General features: G+C 45.6%; 1 protein-coding gene across 1 annotated transcript; it reads right to left on the bottom strand.

The window, feature by feature from the left end:
- Positions 1–391: 391 nt before the first annotated feature.
- Positions 392–12976, bottom strand: RNF4 (ring finger protein 4). The gene is made up of 7 exons (XM_086611576.1): positions 12845–12976; positions 12205–12322; positions 11176–11255; positions 8857–8866; positions 5808–5973; positions 3627–3675; positions 392–3241 (listed from the first exon to the last, which is right to left on the bottom strand). Exons 1-7 carry the CDS (start codon positions 12851–12853, stop codon positions 3092–3094), a joined length of 582 nt encoding a protein of 193 aa, XP_086467702.1. The 5' UTR covers positions 12854–12976; the 3' UTR covers positions 392–3091.
- Between the last annotated feature and the right edge of the window lie 3913 nt (positions 12977–16889).

Raw genomic sequence — 16889 nt, 5'->3', positions numbered from 1 at the left:
GAGAAAGAAAATAAGCTTTAGAGGGACTTTCTCTCCTCCTTGTCCTCTCTCCAGCACAGTGTTTCATACGTGATGTGCACATGCAACAGGCAACATCAGCTTTGTCAACACCCTGACAGCAGGGAGACACCCCAACACCTAGTCATCCTTGAAAGCCAACGCTCCCTGGCACCAGCTCCCTCCACTGCTGAGCCCAGCTCCACAGCCCCCCACTGCCCCAGTCTCAAGCAGGACAGCACCCTGTCAGCCCCCATCACACCTGTCCCTGACAGCACCTTTCTCCCTCTCCCCGTACAACACACACTGGCCAAAAGAAGTACAAAGTTGGGGGATTTTGGATTTCCCCCCCCCCCCAAATCGATTAACAGAGAGTGAGGAAAACCACGTCGGCTTCTGATTGATCAAACTGATAGTTTTATTTGCACCTGCTAAAAGAACTGTTTGCCTACCAGCAGAGTCCAACAGAGACAGGACAGACAGACATAGATACAATTAAATACAGGGAAAATTGAACTATATACAACAAGACATGCATTTACATCATGAAAAAGTCTTTCTAGTCTCTCTCACTTCTTGCCACTGCAAAACATCAACAGAACTCTATTTCAGGCGTTTCTGGTTAGGTATTTTTCCCTAAAATAAAGCCTGTAACACAATTTAGTATTTTTCCATGTACTAAGAGATGAAAATTCATTTTGAGATGCACGTTTGTGGCACTTCACAAGGTAGACAAAAGCTAAAAACTTTTGTTACACATTTTGTACTTTGTGGTGTCTGAATTCCCATTAGATTTCTTTATTGAGACACAAACTGTCAAGTGATCTTTCCGTGGAGGGACTTGGTGCGAAGCTGTTTTAGGCTACGGCTAGTGCACTGGGAAAGATGCACAGATACGTGACTCGCCCTCATCCCCAGAGGTAATCCCTTAAACCCTCTTCTTATCATCCCTCTCGTACAGCAGCCACCCAAAGAAAACTGGCCAGAATTCCTTCTTCTTTGTCCCTTGTTAAGCTATTGGGAGAAAGCTGTTTGAGTGGCCCTCAAATATCGTGCCAGTTTTAGTGATGGCCTCCTTCTCTTCATGCAGTTAATGCTTTAAGCAACCTTTAGTACCGTTTCATCTTTCCTGTGTGCTTCTGGGCCCAAGTGCCAGCCGCTGTTGTCACTGCATCATCCTAAGGCTGCTGTAGTCCCTGGCTGCAGCTTATGTTACCGATGGGAGCACACAGTAAGGAACTGTGTGTAACTTGTTAGTAGTTACCCCACTGCCACACTGCAGCAACTGCCTCTTCCCGATGCCAGGGCTGAAGCAGAGCTATTCCAAACGAGGGTAGGGAAGGTCTTGCATTTCTTAAGCCAGCCTTTAGGGAACAAAACTCTGTAGTACGACACCCGGAAACATAGCAAAACATCCTAATAAAAAAGAACAAAAAACCCTTTCCTTTTGGGTTGCAATCTTCAACAAAGAACTGTGACAGAGCTAATCAGAAGAGCCACCTTTATTAAAGGCTCCTTACAGATCCCCAGGACAGGTTAGCAAAGACGCCTCGGGGATCAATGGTAACTAAATGCATCCTACAACTGTGCCGCACCGGAGCACAGGATGGTGCTTCTAATGGTTCACTCCAATCAACCAACTGCCAAAATGCATCTGAAATGTAGTTTTGCACTTTTTTTTTAATAGACAAGTTCAGCGTTCATAGATGTGGCTACTGCAGATGTGGATCTTAAAATACAGATTTTACTCATCTCATCTACATTTAATTACTAGAATCGTGTTTCTATCAGCTCATCTGGCAGTCCACATCAGCTTGCAGATTTTCACTGTAACAGGTTTAAAGCAGACATTGGTAACTCAGTCCTGGGAAAAAAAACAAAGTGACTGGCTAACCCTGCATAAACTGGCATATCCCTGCCTTGCTTCAAGAGAGGAATGCTCTCTCCTAGGAGATCTATCTATTTTTTTTTCCCCTCAGGGGAAAGGGAGATAAAACTTCTCTCCCAAAAAGCTGCCAAGTCCAGACTGCTACCAAACCTCCTTTAAAGCCTTTGCCTCCTAAATCCATGGCAATACAACAATTCGATTTTCCTTCCGATGCACCAGGCTAAAAGCAGTCAGGTGTCAGTCTAACAGCTGAAGAGAACAGCGAAGGGGACGCATTGAACTTTAAGCATTCCGCTGCGTACGCTCCATGCAGTAAGAAGATCTGTAGGGAGTTTGGTATTCAGCTGACAAGAGCAAAGTGTATCATTTGCTTCTTTTTCATCACTAGCAAGCCTAGAGAAGACCACATTCTCCTCAGCTATCAGGAGAGAGTGCTAGAGAAGAGCAGCAAACCCAAGAGATCATCTCACCACATCAGAAAACAAATTCAGTGCTGTGATTCAAAGGCAGGAATTCGTGGCAGTTCAAACCCTCAACGAAGTATTTTCAGATTGTACATGTTGCAGTTTGTCGACGTATTTTCCATCTCGTGGAGTTCATAAAGACATCTCCATGTTCGAGCCTTCTGCTTAGAAAACCTGACTGCTGGTTAACAGCGGGTGATTTTTATTGCAGGATCCTGGTTGCCAATGTCATATTGATTTAGGATAAAGCCATTCATCGTGTCAGATTTTACTCTGCTTGGGCAAAGATGGTATAGCAGAAAGCAACATAGTCATGAGCTTCGTACAGGACAAAACCAAAGAGTAACGAAAAGGCAAATCGCTGCTTTGTATTTTGGAAGATTACTCATCCATACTTGTATGCGATGCTGAGAATAATTTACAGAGTAAGAAATAACAAAATATTCAGACCCCTCTTATTTAAGCATTAAAAAAGTAGAAGGAAACGGTTTAGCTGCTTCCTTTCTGACATGGGCTGCTGATCCAGTTTAGAGACAGTCATAAATTTAACGTTATAACCAGTGACATAACAAGCAGCAGCTTGGACCATAAAAAGCTGTCTATGTATGTACAAGTTACTCTCCAAAAAATCCATTTTATTTGGATGTGTGCACAACCTGCTGCTCTTTAAACCTTCAGAGCACTGAAAACATGGCATTTTCCCCAAAAATCCAGTTGCATCTGTCCTGAGAAATAGAAGTACTCATATATAAATGGGATGATATTGTCGGTGAGTGAGTTTCTTCCTGCAAGTTGGGCAAGAGTTGGCATTCCTAAGGGAATCACGGAGGCACTGACTGCAGAAGACATGGCCACATTTGGTTGACACAATCAGTCGTCCACTTTGCACAATCTGGAAGGAAAGAAAGCACAACAAGTATTTGGAGCAAGGAAATCAACTTTGCTGGTTTATTGGCACCAGGAAAACAGGACTTGGAGTATGTGGAATCAGTATATTATGACTATAATAAGAAGGAACCCAGAGATCTTTCAGTGCCATCTTGGGAAGCTTTGGAACCCAGAGATCTTTCAGTGCCATCTTGGGAAGCTTTGCCCCCTCTCTGTACACCACTAAGGAATGACTTGGAGTCACACATCAGTTTCACCTCAATCCAAGGCTTGTCCTTCACATCGGCTGTCTGTAGCGTCACACGTAACCCAACAGAGTTGTGCAGATCACCCTCTGCCCCGTTCTCCCTCTGACAAAAAAGAATCTGTGACAACCTGTGGATCCTTACCTCTGAGTAACCATCCATGCAAATCGGACAGCTAACGGTACCAGACGGCCTGGGGGGAGAGAGAACAAAACCAGAGAGAAGATGCATCCATTAGGTTCACCGTGCACTGAGGGTTACCACTACGTACAACATCATGTCATCATCCAGCCACACAGACCAGCAAGGATGCTCTTCCTCTGAAGATCCCTGTGCATCTTGAGCTCTCTGAAGCTGTTGCATTTAAAAGGTAGCTAAAGTTTCTCTTAAGTAAAGGAAACAGTCCATTGGTTTCCATTAGGGGGAAGATGCAGTTGGTCAAGCTGCTCTACTATTTCAAGTAACAGCAGCCTATAGCACTGTGCAGTATACCTATGGCAGTATTAATCTTCTACAGGTCATAAGAGCCTTGTAACAAAGGCACCTAGCTGTCCTTTGCAAAGTATTCCTTCTAGAAGTGAAAAAGGTTGTCAGAAATCAAAACATCCCCTACGGTAATTTAGCAACATCCCAGCCCAGTAACATATTCATACCAAGAACTCCTTCCTTATAAAACGTAGGACAGGAACACACTAACACAAGGCAATATTCAAAAAACAATTTTTAGTTCAGAGAAGGACAGACTGACTCTGTGGCCGTTACCAAGCTGCGGTTACAGATGTACCTCTCCTGCCTTCAGCCTCCAGGACAGCACGATTGCATGCACACTTACTAACAGTCATAGCAACTCTGTGTAAAGAGCGTGTCATACCTTAAGTGCTGAATAATATTCTCCATCAGAGTTTCCTGTCACTTCTATTTACAGATTCATCTCTATTTGAAATCATCACAGTAAGCTGCTTTCATAAGTCTTCACTATAAACACTTGGCTTTATTATGTCACCAAGCTAAACAACAGTTCGTAGTTTATTAAAGTGGAATAGAAAGCATGAGATATCTTTTATGCCGTAATCTTAAATTCAAGCAGTGAGCACTACCAACATCTACCCCTAGTTTCACATACATAATTTAACTCCATTAATTCTCCTATTTTTTACTGCTCAAATTCCTTATGCAGCAGCTGTTAACACCAACTCAGTAATTAATTACAACTGATGATAACCTTCACATCAGCAAGAGCACTCTAACACCACAGAGTAACACTGTAGACAGCTCTGTGGCACTCTCCAGCATCAGTTCCTTTTTATCTATGTCAAGTGCTGCAGCACTGAGTTGTTTTAGCTTTACCTAAACAAAGAACAAAGGCACATTCTTTAACAGAGAAGCTTGAGACTGAAGGAACAAAACATTATTTTTTTCATATTAACTAATCAGTGGAATTTATTCCCCTGCACACTTAAGGACCAAAATTTTTAAAAAATAATCTACAAATGCATTGGCAAAACACACTATGCTTTAGAATACTATAAACCCTTTGAGTGGCACATTTAAGACACCCAAAATTTCCATACCCTAGTTCTCGCCTGCATTGCCTTCCAGTAATCTAAAAGGCTCAAAGCACATATATGAGACAGAAAAAAACTAGCCATCACAGTATTACCTCCACAATCATCTTGCAAGTACACCTTGGGAAGTACCATTCAAGAGAAAAAGGCAGTCAATTGACACAGTGTGTAAAAGAGGAGGTGAACGAGTGTAAGTTTTCACTGGAATCTGCCAGGCTGCTGCCTGCTGCTCTCATGATACCAAGCCTCATCTACAACAGTGAAAGTATTTTCATATCTAGCATCACTGCTAGAGCTTTGCATAAAAAGTAAAAGCAATACACTAAGAGCTATGACCTGTGACTAATCACAGAATCATAGAATCGTTAGGGCTGGAAGGCACCTTCAAAGGTCATCTAGTCCAACCCCCCTGCAAGGAACAGGGATATCTCCAACTAGATCAGGTTGCTCAGGGCCTCGTCCAACCTGGCCTTGAACATCACCAGGGATGGAGCATCCACCACCTCTTTCCTTGCCATAGCCCCACATTCATCTTTAAGGCTGTATGCAAATCTGTACGTCTGTCTTGGGCTGGCTTTTCATCCTAAAGGGCAACCAGTATCATTTAGTCAGCATGCGAAACGTGATGATGTACTCACTGAAAGAGGTAACTAACTAGAATAAGTTAAGACTTCAAAGACAAGCCAGGCTATAGCACATAACATAGTCCCGTGCAAGAAAAGCAAAATTCAACCTTCGGTAGGTCATAAAGCATACGTACTTTGAACTGGCAGTTTCATCTTCCAGCGGTCTCAATTCTCGAGACACTTTATCTGTCATGTACACATCATTGTCTCTTGTTTCATCTTCATCATCACTACTCAGTACACAGCTGTCTGACTGCCGCTGGCTTCTTAGTCTGAGATTTCTCCTTTGCCGTTGATTCTCTGTAATTTAATTTTACTAAGTTAGATATATTATAATACGTGTATCCCTGCAACTATCCTTGAAATGCAACCGTCTGTAACGGTTTGTATTTTAAATGGACCGTATTCAACTGGGTTAAAAGCAACTTGAAACAAACTAGTTTACTAAATATTAAAGCTGAACATCTCCAGACATCGTGAATTTTCTGCTACATATCAACACAAAACATTGCTCCATTCACCCTACACACAGTTCAAACATGATCTTAAAGATCCTCTATGTCAAAAGTTTCATATAGTTACACTACCTGTGAATAAATCTCCCCTATAAAGGGAAGCTATCTCTTCCTACACCTGCTAACAGACGCTACCACACCACGCTGAGGAATTGCTGGGGGGGAGGGGCGGAGAGAGCGCGCGCGGGGGGGGCGCGCGCACGAGCGCGGGGCGCGGGCGCGAGCGCGGGGGGGGGGGGGCGCGCGCGAGCGCGAGGGGGGGGGGCGCGCGCGAGCGCGAGGGGGGGGGCGCGCGCGAGCGCGAGGGGGGGGGCGCGCGCGAGCGCGAGGGGGGGGGCGCGCGCGAGCGCGGGGGGGGGGGCGCGCGCGAGCGCGGGGGGGGGGGCGCGCGCGAGCGCGGGGGGGGGGCGCGCGCGAGCGCGGGGGGGGGGGCAGCGCGCGAGCGCGGGGGGGGGGGGCGCGCGCGAGCGCGGGGGGGGGGCGCGCGCGAGCGCGGGGGGGGGGGCGCGCGCGAGCGCGGGGGGGGGGGGCGCGCGCGAGCGCGGGGGGGGGGGCGCGCGCGAGCGCGGGGGGGGGGCGCGCGCGAGCGCGGGGGGGGGCGCGCGAGAGCGCGAGGGGGGGGCGCGCGAGAGCGCGGGGGGGGGGGGCGCGCGAGAGCGCGGGGGGGGGGGGGCGCGCGAGAGCGCGGGGGGGGGGGCGCGCGAGAGCGCGGGGGGGGGGGGCGCGCGAGAGCGCGGGGGGGGGGGGGCGCGCGAGAGCGCGGGGGGGGGGCGCGCGCGAGAGCGCGGGGGGGGGGCGCGCGCGAGAGCGCGAGGGGGGGGCGCGCGCGAGCGCGGGGGGGGGGCGCGCGCGAGCGCGGGGGGGGGGCGCGCGCGAGCGCGGGGGGGGGGCGCGCGCGAGCGCGGGGGGGGGGAGCGCGCGAGCGCGGGGGGGGGGCGCGCGAGAGCGCGGGGGGGGGGCGCGCGAGAGCGCGGGGGGGGGCGCGCGAGAGCGCGGGGGGGGGGCGCGCGAGGAGCGCGGGGGGGGGCGCGCGAGAGCGCGGGGGGGGGCGCGCGAGAGCGCGGGGGGGGGGCGCGCGAGAGCGCGGGGGGGGGGCGCGCGAGAGCGCGGGGGGGGGGCGCGCGAGAGCGCGGGGGGGGGGCGCGCGAGAGCGCGGGGGGGGGGCGCGCGAGAGCGCGGGGGGGGGGCGCGCGATGAGCGCGGGGGGGGGGCGCGCGAGAGCGCGGGGGGGGGGCGCGCGAGAGCGCGGGGGGGGGGCGCGCGAGAGCGCGGGGGGGGGGCGCGCGAGAGCGCGAGGGGGGGGGCGCGCGAGAGCGCGGGGGGGGGGGCGCGCGAGAGCGCGGGGGGGGGGGGCGCGCGAGAGCGCGGGGGGGGGGGGGGCGCGCGAGAGCGCGAGGGGGGGGGGGGGGCGCGCGAGAGCGCGAGGGGGGGGGGGGCGCGCGAGAGCGCGCGAGACGGACACTGAAGTTAAGTTTCCAAGTAGCATGGCAAGGTAGCACCTATACAACAAGCAGGCCTGGTAAAACACAGAAGGCTTTGTTCAGCAAGTTTCTGAAGTGACAGAAGAGATGCTTAAATCATGAAGTTGCTGTGCGTTCTCACTGCTCTACCCAGGCAGGGTGCTAAACTGTTCACTCTTTTTGTCTGTGTTAAACCAAACTTCCCCACTGAAAGGCAGTTTCTATAAAATCACTTTTTTAAGCAACAATACTTGGAAGTTATAAAAGTAGTTCAAGCAGTGTCTCCTTAGAAATTTTCATCATCTTCCTCCTGAATTAAGGTAACTTGAAAATGGAGCTATATCACCCAAGAGAAAAGGATTAAAAAAACCACCCAAACACATAATTGCCTGGTCTGTAACATTCAAAGGTTAAAGAACTGCTGTTTCTTTTTAACAATTAGAAACCGCATGCAATAATTATCTCTGCAACTCTAGTGTACACATACCAATAATCAGACACTAATCAATCAAAATTACATAGCCACAACATTGAAGTTACTTCCTCCATAAGTATTCAGCTACAACTTCAACTGCAAGTATTTTTCACCTGCTCTTGATTCAAAGCACAGAACAGATTACCTTCTACGTAAGCAGCTAACAACATACTAATACATCTTATACACTATGATCAAGACAAGGTCTGAAAGATGCAAAGGATTAACACCTTTATACCTCTAACTATTGTAACACTTAATAGTAGAAAAAAAATTCCACACTTGTTAATACTTGTGCGCAATAAATTCAGTGTGTTAGACTAGATAATAAAGGTGAATACTACGATCATAAAACTTTTTTTTTTAGTTCCTTCATTGTCATAAAGGCTAAAAAAAGTTTTCCAACATTTTCTCGTTCAAAGCAGATATTTAAGTACTAATTGAGATTAGTCTCAACTTTGATATTACAGAACTTCTGTAGTTGGAAAACAAGAAAACATCTGTTGAGCAGCTGTAATGTATTTTACTTCAGACACTTTCTACAAGCTCTGATAGCGACTTGTCAAACACAGATTGGATCCGTTCTCTAGGACACTGGCCAGATACTTTAGCGCTGTCCTTTGCCTTTTGGTAAATGCAGTTTCAATCCATGCTGCCCAAGTTTGTTGCAAAAATACAAAAAGAGAATCAAGTTTAGAACTATTCCGTTACCAGTTGTAAAATGTCAACTCACCTTCAACAATCTTGCATCAACACATATGGGAAGGGAGAGAAAAGAAAAAACAATTAGACTTTGGTGTGCTCCCCCACTTTTACACACAAACACTAGAGAAGCTCAGCAATCGCAACAAAACAAGCTAAGAATGGCAGGTGTCACTCTCTTATTTTGATGAAGAATATGAAAAGCAGCAGTAAATTAGCTGCTGCTGTGAAAATAAGGGGGTGGTTGCCCTTGGTTCTGCTCACACTGCTGCAAAGGGACAGAAATGGAGGCAGCTCATGACCCACCTGAACAGCCTCCTCCCTCCTCCTCAGTTTCAGTCCCCTCATTTGATTTCAGCTGGTGGAGATGCTTGCCCTCTTTCTCCTCCAAAAAGGCAAATTCAGGTGTGATATCAACAAAAAGTGCATATTCACACTTGCACATGGACTAGTGCTAAGCATCTGACACTGTCCTGCACGACATCCATGTCTCTAAAGTGGAGAGACAAGGATTTGACAGATAGACCACTTGGTGGATAAGGAATTGGCTGGATGGTCACACTCAAAGAGTTGTGGTCAACGGTTCAATGTCCAAGCGGAGGCCAGTGACCAGTGGTGTTCCTCAAAGGTCAGTACTGGGGCCGGTGCTATTTAACATCTTTGTCAGTGACATGGACGGTGGGATTGAGTGCACCCTCAGCAAGTTTGCAGATGACACCAAGCTCTGTGGTGTTGTGGACACACTGGAGGGAAAGGATGCCATCCAGAGGGACCTTGACAGGCTGGAGAGGTGGGCCTGTGAGAACCTCATGAAGTTCAACAAGGCCAAGTGCAAGGTTCTGCACGTGGGTCGGGGCAATCCCAATCGTAAGTACAGGCTGGGCGGAGAATGGATTGAAAGCAGCCCTGAGGAAAAGGACTCGGAAGTGCTGGTGGATGACAAGCTCAACATGAGCCGGCAATGTGCGCTGGCAGCCCAGAAAGCCAACTGTGTCCTGGGCTGCATTCAAAGGAGCGTGGCCAGCAGGTCGAGGGAGGTGATTCTGCCCCTCTACTCTGCTCTTGTGAGACCCCACCTGGAATACTGCGTTCAGCTCTGGGGTCCCCAACACAAGAAAGACATGGAGCTGTTGCAGTGGGTCCAGAAGAGGATCACAAAAGTGATCCAAGGGCTAGAACACCTCTTCTATGAAGACAGACTGAGAGAGTTGGCGTTGTTCTGCCTGGAGAAGAGAAGACTTCAAGGAGGCCTTCTAGCAGCCTTCCAGTACCAAAAGGGGCCTACAAGAAAGCTGGAGAGGGACTTTTTACAAGGGCGTGTAGTGATAGGACAAAGGGCAATGGCTTTAAACGGAGAGTAGATTATAATTAGATCTAAGGAAGCAATTCTTCACTCAAGAGTAGTGAGGCACTGGAACTGGCTGCCCAGAGAAGTTGTGGCTGCACTATCCCTGGAAGTGTTCAAGGCCAGGCTGGATGAGGTTTTGAGCAACCTGATCTAGTGGCAGGTGTCCCTGCCCATGGCAGGGGATTGGAACTAGATGATCTTTAAGGTCCCTTCCAACCCAAACCATACTATGATTCTATGGTATTATATTAACAGCTTCTGAAGGAAAAAAACAAACACACACCCAAACTGCTATTGTCTTTGGTAGAACTAGAGCTGGAGCAATGCAGATGATGTCATCAAGTCTGAGGCCCTTCCTTCGCAAAGGCTCAGGAACGATCCCAGCATGACATATCCCATGCTATTCCTGCTGCTTGTTTCTAGTTTGCACAACAGCAGTAGCACCCCAAAACTCAGGTTATAAACTACACTGTGGACTGGATCGAATGCTATTCTAGTTTTAAAGATAGCAGTAAAAAGAAAAGTGCATTCTTTTAAGACTTCTTGGAATAATGAACTCAACTAGTTTGTACCATGGTCAGCTCCAGTTGTGCTTGGCATCTGTAACAGGAGCACCTTAAAACCATGTTGCAGCTAAACACTTACTACTTGTGAAGTCAAAGACTAATTGTTATCTCCTTCACTTTTGATTTAAATTATTGGCCTGTATCTTTGATAAATCTATCATAGCTCCAACTTTAAATTGCATCCCCTTATGTCACATTACTCATGACTGGTATATATTCTCCCAAAGTTCTAGACTAAAAACGTATTTTACATTACCCTCTATCTATCTGCAAGTGCATTTCCAGAGCAGCTTCAGTATTGACCTGTAACACATGGCTTTCATGCACTGACAAGTCAACCTGGAACTGACATCCTTCAAGCCAGATTCTATCAGGAAGCACAAGACAAACCTAAGTTGACCACAAGATTTAGATGAGTGTGCCATTCATTACTTACCACAACGGAATCATTGTGAGTTAGATCGACGACTACAGGATCAGATGATTCACACGTGAGATCTACTACTTCTTCACCAGCTTCAAAACAGAACGTTAGAAACAAGATCAGAGGTTGCAGAGGAAGAAAATTGCCTGTTACTACGTAACAGGCTGAGGTATGATTCAACCTTGCCCTACCCCTCCTCTCTTCAGGAACTTATCCAGCACCTGACTCAAGCTTTGCCCCTAACAGTCCACATAGAGCATTATCACTACTGTCTTCTGCAAGTTGAATGCAGGAGGAACAGCAGCTGAGGTCCTCATCCAGTTCTGTTGTAGGACAACAGCTTGTGCAAGCTACATAGCAACAAGGTATTCATCTTATATAGGAGAATGTTTATCACACAGAATAAAACAGGAATCATATGGAACAGAATAATTTTACAGTACCATGCTGTAAATGTTCCTGTCTCATGTTTCTTCCAATCTTTCATAGTCAAATTCACAGCAAAACCAGAAAAACCCATATAATTACCTGGAGACCAAGAGTTACTTTTAATTTTTCCTACAATTTCAGAAGGCAATTTAAATACCTATTTAGGAGGCCAAGGAGTCTTTTTAAATTCAGTGTAAAAACGTACTGACCAGTAACTGCCTTTCCCTTGAGGGATGGGACACGACTGATGACAAACATTTCCTTATCTTCTTAAAACCTGGGAGCTCCCAAACTTAGTGTGCTGCTATCTGAAGCAACAGCTGCAGTGACTCCCAGCTCATCAGAACGCACATTCAGATGTTTGAGCAGCTCTTGAGTACCCTTCTTATACAACTCATCTATCAGAAGTGGTGAACATATCACACCTCTGTAACAAACTAAACCAGTTGTCAGCAGACTTGTTCATAGATGCGATACTAGACACTTTCTAAAATCAGGTTTCCCTTCCTCCCTAGTAAAGGGCCTAGAACGTGGAAAAAATACACATTAAACAGGACTCCAACCCTCCAGAAGCAATTGATGTTCTTACCAAGCTAAAAATAAAGCTTACACTTTCTTCAAGTTCTATTGGCTCTGCTTCTGAAGCCATTTCTGCAGTAGAAGCTGTCAGCCTGTTTCGTTTCCGAGCTTGCCTAGAATTAACCGCTCCTCCACGGCGCTTTCGTTGAGCCTGAGAGAGAACAAAACCTTAGCATTTTCTTGCTAAGTAATGTGGCCTTCATCTTTGCAGCACTAATGAAAGCACACAAGGATACACAAAGCATCCCCCTAGAAAGGCTGTAATATGCCAAGAACAGTGGCATGGGTCATTCCTACCTCAACGCATCGCATCAAGGAAAAGATGTCACCCCAGATCTCTTACCAGCTGGGTCACAAAGAAAAAACCTATCGTGATGGTTTGCAAGTGAGAAGTCTATTCACAATTACATCAGATGTTTGCTTCCTGCACACCATCAGAATCAGGCTGACCCAAGGGTTTTGTTGACATTCTAAGTAAGCATTTCTGAACTCTTGCTAGCACCCCGAGAGATTAAAAATCAGAAGTGTCACAGAACATGAAGTTACATTAACTTTTCCTATGCTTATGTCCCAGTGTATTTACTGCAAACACTTACAAACCTTTCTAGAGGTACCAGAAACAAGACGTTTTAGCAATCAGGTTTGCAAATACTGTAAAGATTAAAATACTTACTGTGCTCATGCTGTTGCTTGATCTAAAACCACAGAAAAAGTAAGAGGCACCAATACCAAAAAAATCAATTGCAAGGAAACTACAAATACCAATTCCTTGTATTCCTTCAGGCAGAACACTGTTAACAAGTCCAGATTTCTCAGTATCTGAGAAGAATGTTCTTCCAAAGCTAGAAGAAAAGAAGAGAGAAGATTACCTGTTCGTAATGCTTGCTCTCTTTACACAGCCCCCCTCTCCAAGATTCCCATTCCTGAGTGACCAGTTTCTGTCCAAAGCTGGAGGGCAAGTCCCAGAGTTGGGTATTTGAGCCTCAGACACCTACAGCTGGGCCTGAAGCCTCATTCTTCCCCATTTCCTGCTTACCAAACTAGAATAGTATGAAGGAATCCCAATTAAGTTTAAGTGAAAGCAACTAATTGACTCTCAAGGCAATCTTAGTGTGGGGGCAGGAATCACTGGGAATTGCAGCACAAGCAGCCATCTTCAGAGAACACAAAATTCCAGACAAGCAGTTCTCTTCTCCAACTCATCTCCAGATTCCAACAGGTCAGAGCTGAACAACTTGAGAGGAATCTAAAGTGGAGCAGAGAAATTTCAGCTTAGAAATACTTGTGGATCTACAAAAGCATAAAAGCATACAGGCGCTACTCTGCGGTAACTGTAGGTGTGCATGTCCCTGCCCACCAGACAGCGAACTGCTAAGTGGGGAGAGGTGGAAAGCAAGCATAAAGGCCGTTAGGAGAATCTGACATGGTACTGAAATTCACATCATAAAGCTTGCTCATGGCAAAGTTATCCTGTGTTCAACACACAATGAGGAGCTGAGGGAGAGACAAGGGGGGTGGGACCAGGAAAAAAATCGTTAGAACAAGAACTGCAGAACTGTCTTCTGGATACTGACCTCCAGCTACACTTCAAAGACCAGCACACATGCTATTAACCTATTCTCAGGTCGAGAAACACTGAAACATGCCATGCAGGGGGATGGAAGGAGACTTTTTTCCCCTCTTAAGCTTTCTCTCCATTTCTTAAATCAATTATTTCTTAAGAGACCCATTAACACTGAACTGTGACATTATTAAAAGAAAACATACTCGAGAAAAATCCTTACACTAAGTTTGGTACCTTTCTAAGCCCAAAGATATATTTATGTACAATTTTAAGCAACACGATACACCACTCATCAATTTTCTCCCATTTTTTTCATTTAAAACTGACACCAGATTGCAAAAGCTAAAATCAAAGTCAACATCCCTCCTCACCACCTCCATCCCTCACTTGGACCACTTGCTATATGCGAGACTTAATCAGCGCAGCAGGGGGCCCACAGGCAGATTCTGGGCACCGCAGATGAAACTTTCAGAACGGTTACGCATTAACTTCCTCTCCCATTACCAACCCAATCAGTTTTGATAGTTTTAAGAATTTTTAAGATGCTTTTTAAAAATCTAAACTTACAAGTATAGTTACCCCAGAGTTTTTCTCGCAAACGTGAGCAAGTTGCCTTATGTTCTCACCTGGGATGCGGAAGACGGAGGCTCAGAGTTTGCTCCCTATCAGAGAAAGCCAAGAATTGACTTTCAGTCTCCTGCATCTGCAGTGCAGGACTCACCTACGCAACCATTTTCATAATGAACTGTGCAAGTAACGCGAGTTCTCTTCAAACGCTTCACCCCACTGTTCTTAGGACCTAGATTTCATTTCATCTGTTAAGGAAGAAGGCTTTTCTGCCTGCTTTATCAACATTCTTGGGAGGATCCTATTTTACCCACTTCACTGAATTTCTGGAATAGAGACCAAGAACTTTTAAAAGACGACCATGCCTGATTCTGCACTCACACAAAACAAACCAGACAGACCCTTCTGTGAGCACGTTTTCTAGGGGCTATAGGAGTCCCTCTCTCCATATGATTATTATTCATAGGTTTGGTTTTGGAGCTTGTTGGAGACAAGCAGAAGAGTGAGGTGAAGCAAGGTGGACACACAGCACAAGGGATGGAGGAAAGGGAGAGAATCATCCCTAAACCTAGCACATCTGGTCTGTCAAACCAGTTGCTCAAAGACAAGCTATGATCTTCATCTAACAGCTACAGCTGAAACTGAAAACAACTTTAGCAAAGCAGTTTTCTGATCAAAGCAGGAGGATGAACAAGACTGAGCAACGTATGAGGTATATTAAAAAGTTATGCCGTTCGATTCTAAGTTTTTTTCATCAAGAAAGCCAAGAGACGTTTTCCTTAATTCTCCTCAGTTATGGAACTGGAAAAAACACTTGGACATTAAAAAGCTGGGAAATGTTAGTTGGTACACACATCTGGGTATTATAAAGAAATAAACTTTATTACAAGTTATTAGAATTGCTTTTAAATACAACCTATTAATCTGATGCACTGACATATCTGCACTGCTGAAAGACAGCAAAACCCAACCCTGATATGTTCACTAGACAGCACAGTTTTGGATGTAAAACACCAAGAAGGTTTCTCAAGACTCAATGCTTTTTAAATCTGATACTGAATATAACCCAATGTAATGGTATGTTGACACAGTATCTTTACAAAGGGTTAAAAACACAGTAGGGAGCAAGCACCTGGGATGACTGCAAACAAAATGTTGCACAGATTCTATTTGGTTAAATAAGAGCTATCACAGAAAAAAACCCAAAACCAACCAACCAAACAAACCAAAACCCTTTAAATTTAAAAATTATGGTGAACAGAAAACCAAAATGATACACAGCAGAGACCTGTCATGCTAAGACCACCTTCTCCACATTAACTATTCACACACTTTTATAGCAAGATATCAAGAAACAGATTATTTATAGAATTACTACAACGTGAGTCAGAGGATCTAATATCAGACCTCAAAGACAACACTGGACAGAGCCACCTCTTGAACTAAGTGACAGAGAGCACCATTGTTATTTATATGGTTTCATTTTCAGAATCTCACACCACCAGCTGTAGGCTTTCTTTATACTTAATACAGAGAGTATAAATAAGGCACAAATATTCTAGCTGCTAATGGCTCAAACCTTAACCTCTTCAGAAGCTTATTCTGAAGAAGAAAGTTGAGAATGGATACCCATAGGGAAGCTCATCGCTGTAAAGCCACCTTAAAATAAATCATCACAGGCAGGTTCATCAGTATCAACATGACCCAGCTCAGGAGAGTCATGTTCATAAAGAAAATCACACTGCTGGCATTTATTAAAACTATGGAAGGAGTCTCATGATCCAGTACCATTTTTATCTTGTAAGAACACATCTCTTCCGTGGACCTGTAGATCTCCACATTATTGGTTTATTTGGGAAATTTCATGGAAAGTTAATTACCTGAACTGTAAGAATAGATAGCCAAAATAAAGCAAAGCTTACTTTCTTGAATACACCATAGATCAAGTTAGTAGTGCACAAGAACAGAGGTAAACAAAATAGTTCCAAGTTTTGCATGTTTAGAGACAGACTCATCAATAAGAGGTCCTTAAAGATTTTCAAAACCTCAAGTCCACTTAACTTAATCATCTGATTTGGATAGCCCAAATTAAGTGATAAGGTCTATACGCTCCTCCTTCAGCAGTCACTATGAAACCCAGCACCAAGACTCCCAAAACTGGACAATACAAATAGAATTACTGCACCAACCTCCCCCTCCTCAACCTACAAGCAACAAATAACTCCAGCTGAAGCTGTTAGTGAGCTCATCTATTGCACTTGTAGCAAGATGCATTCAGATATCAATTCAAAATTCTAGAATTAAGGTATTTAAAAAAAAAAAATTTCATGTGAAAACTTAAGCAGATCAACTTAGCAAGCCAATAAATACTTTCAACTTTCACAGACTTTTTACTGCACCACTGCAGGATGACACCATATCAGAAAAAGCCACTCCCCCTTCCTCTCATATGCAGAGCTCTGCACATGCAGTTATTATTTCTGTCAGTTAGCTCTCCCAAGGGCCTAAGTAGAGTTGTTCTCCTAACAACTTCAAGGTTTATTCTTGCTAACTCACCAGCATTTTAAGGACTATATCCACTAACCTT

The sequence above is a fragment of the Tauraco erythrolophus genome, chromosome 5, assembly GCF_009769465.1.
Source record: "Tauraco erythrolophus isolate bTauEry1 chromosome 5, bTauEry1.pri, whole genome shotgun sequence".
Classification (NCBI taxonomy): Eukaryota; Metazoa; Chordata; class Aves; order Musophagiformes; family Musophagidae; genus Tauraco; species Tauraco erythrolophus.
Note: the sequence above shows the minus strand (reverse complement) of the source record. Positions and strands in the feature narration are given on the sequence as shown.

Bases quoted from the DNA above. Each gene is read 5' to 3' on its own strand.
- RNF4 (XM_086611576.1), bottom strand. The intron at 11,256-12,204 runs GTGTAAGCTTTA...TCTGTTTTGAAG, and splicing joins GCCAATAGAACTTGAAGAAA to CTGGTGAAGAAGTAGTAGAT. The intron at 3,242-3,626 runs GTAAGGATCCAC...CTTTCCTTCCAG, and splicing joins GCATGGATGGTTACTCAGAG to ATTGTGCAAAGTGGACGACT.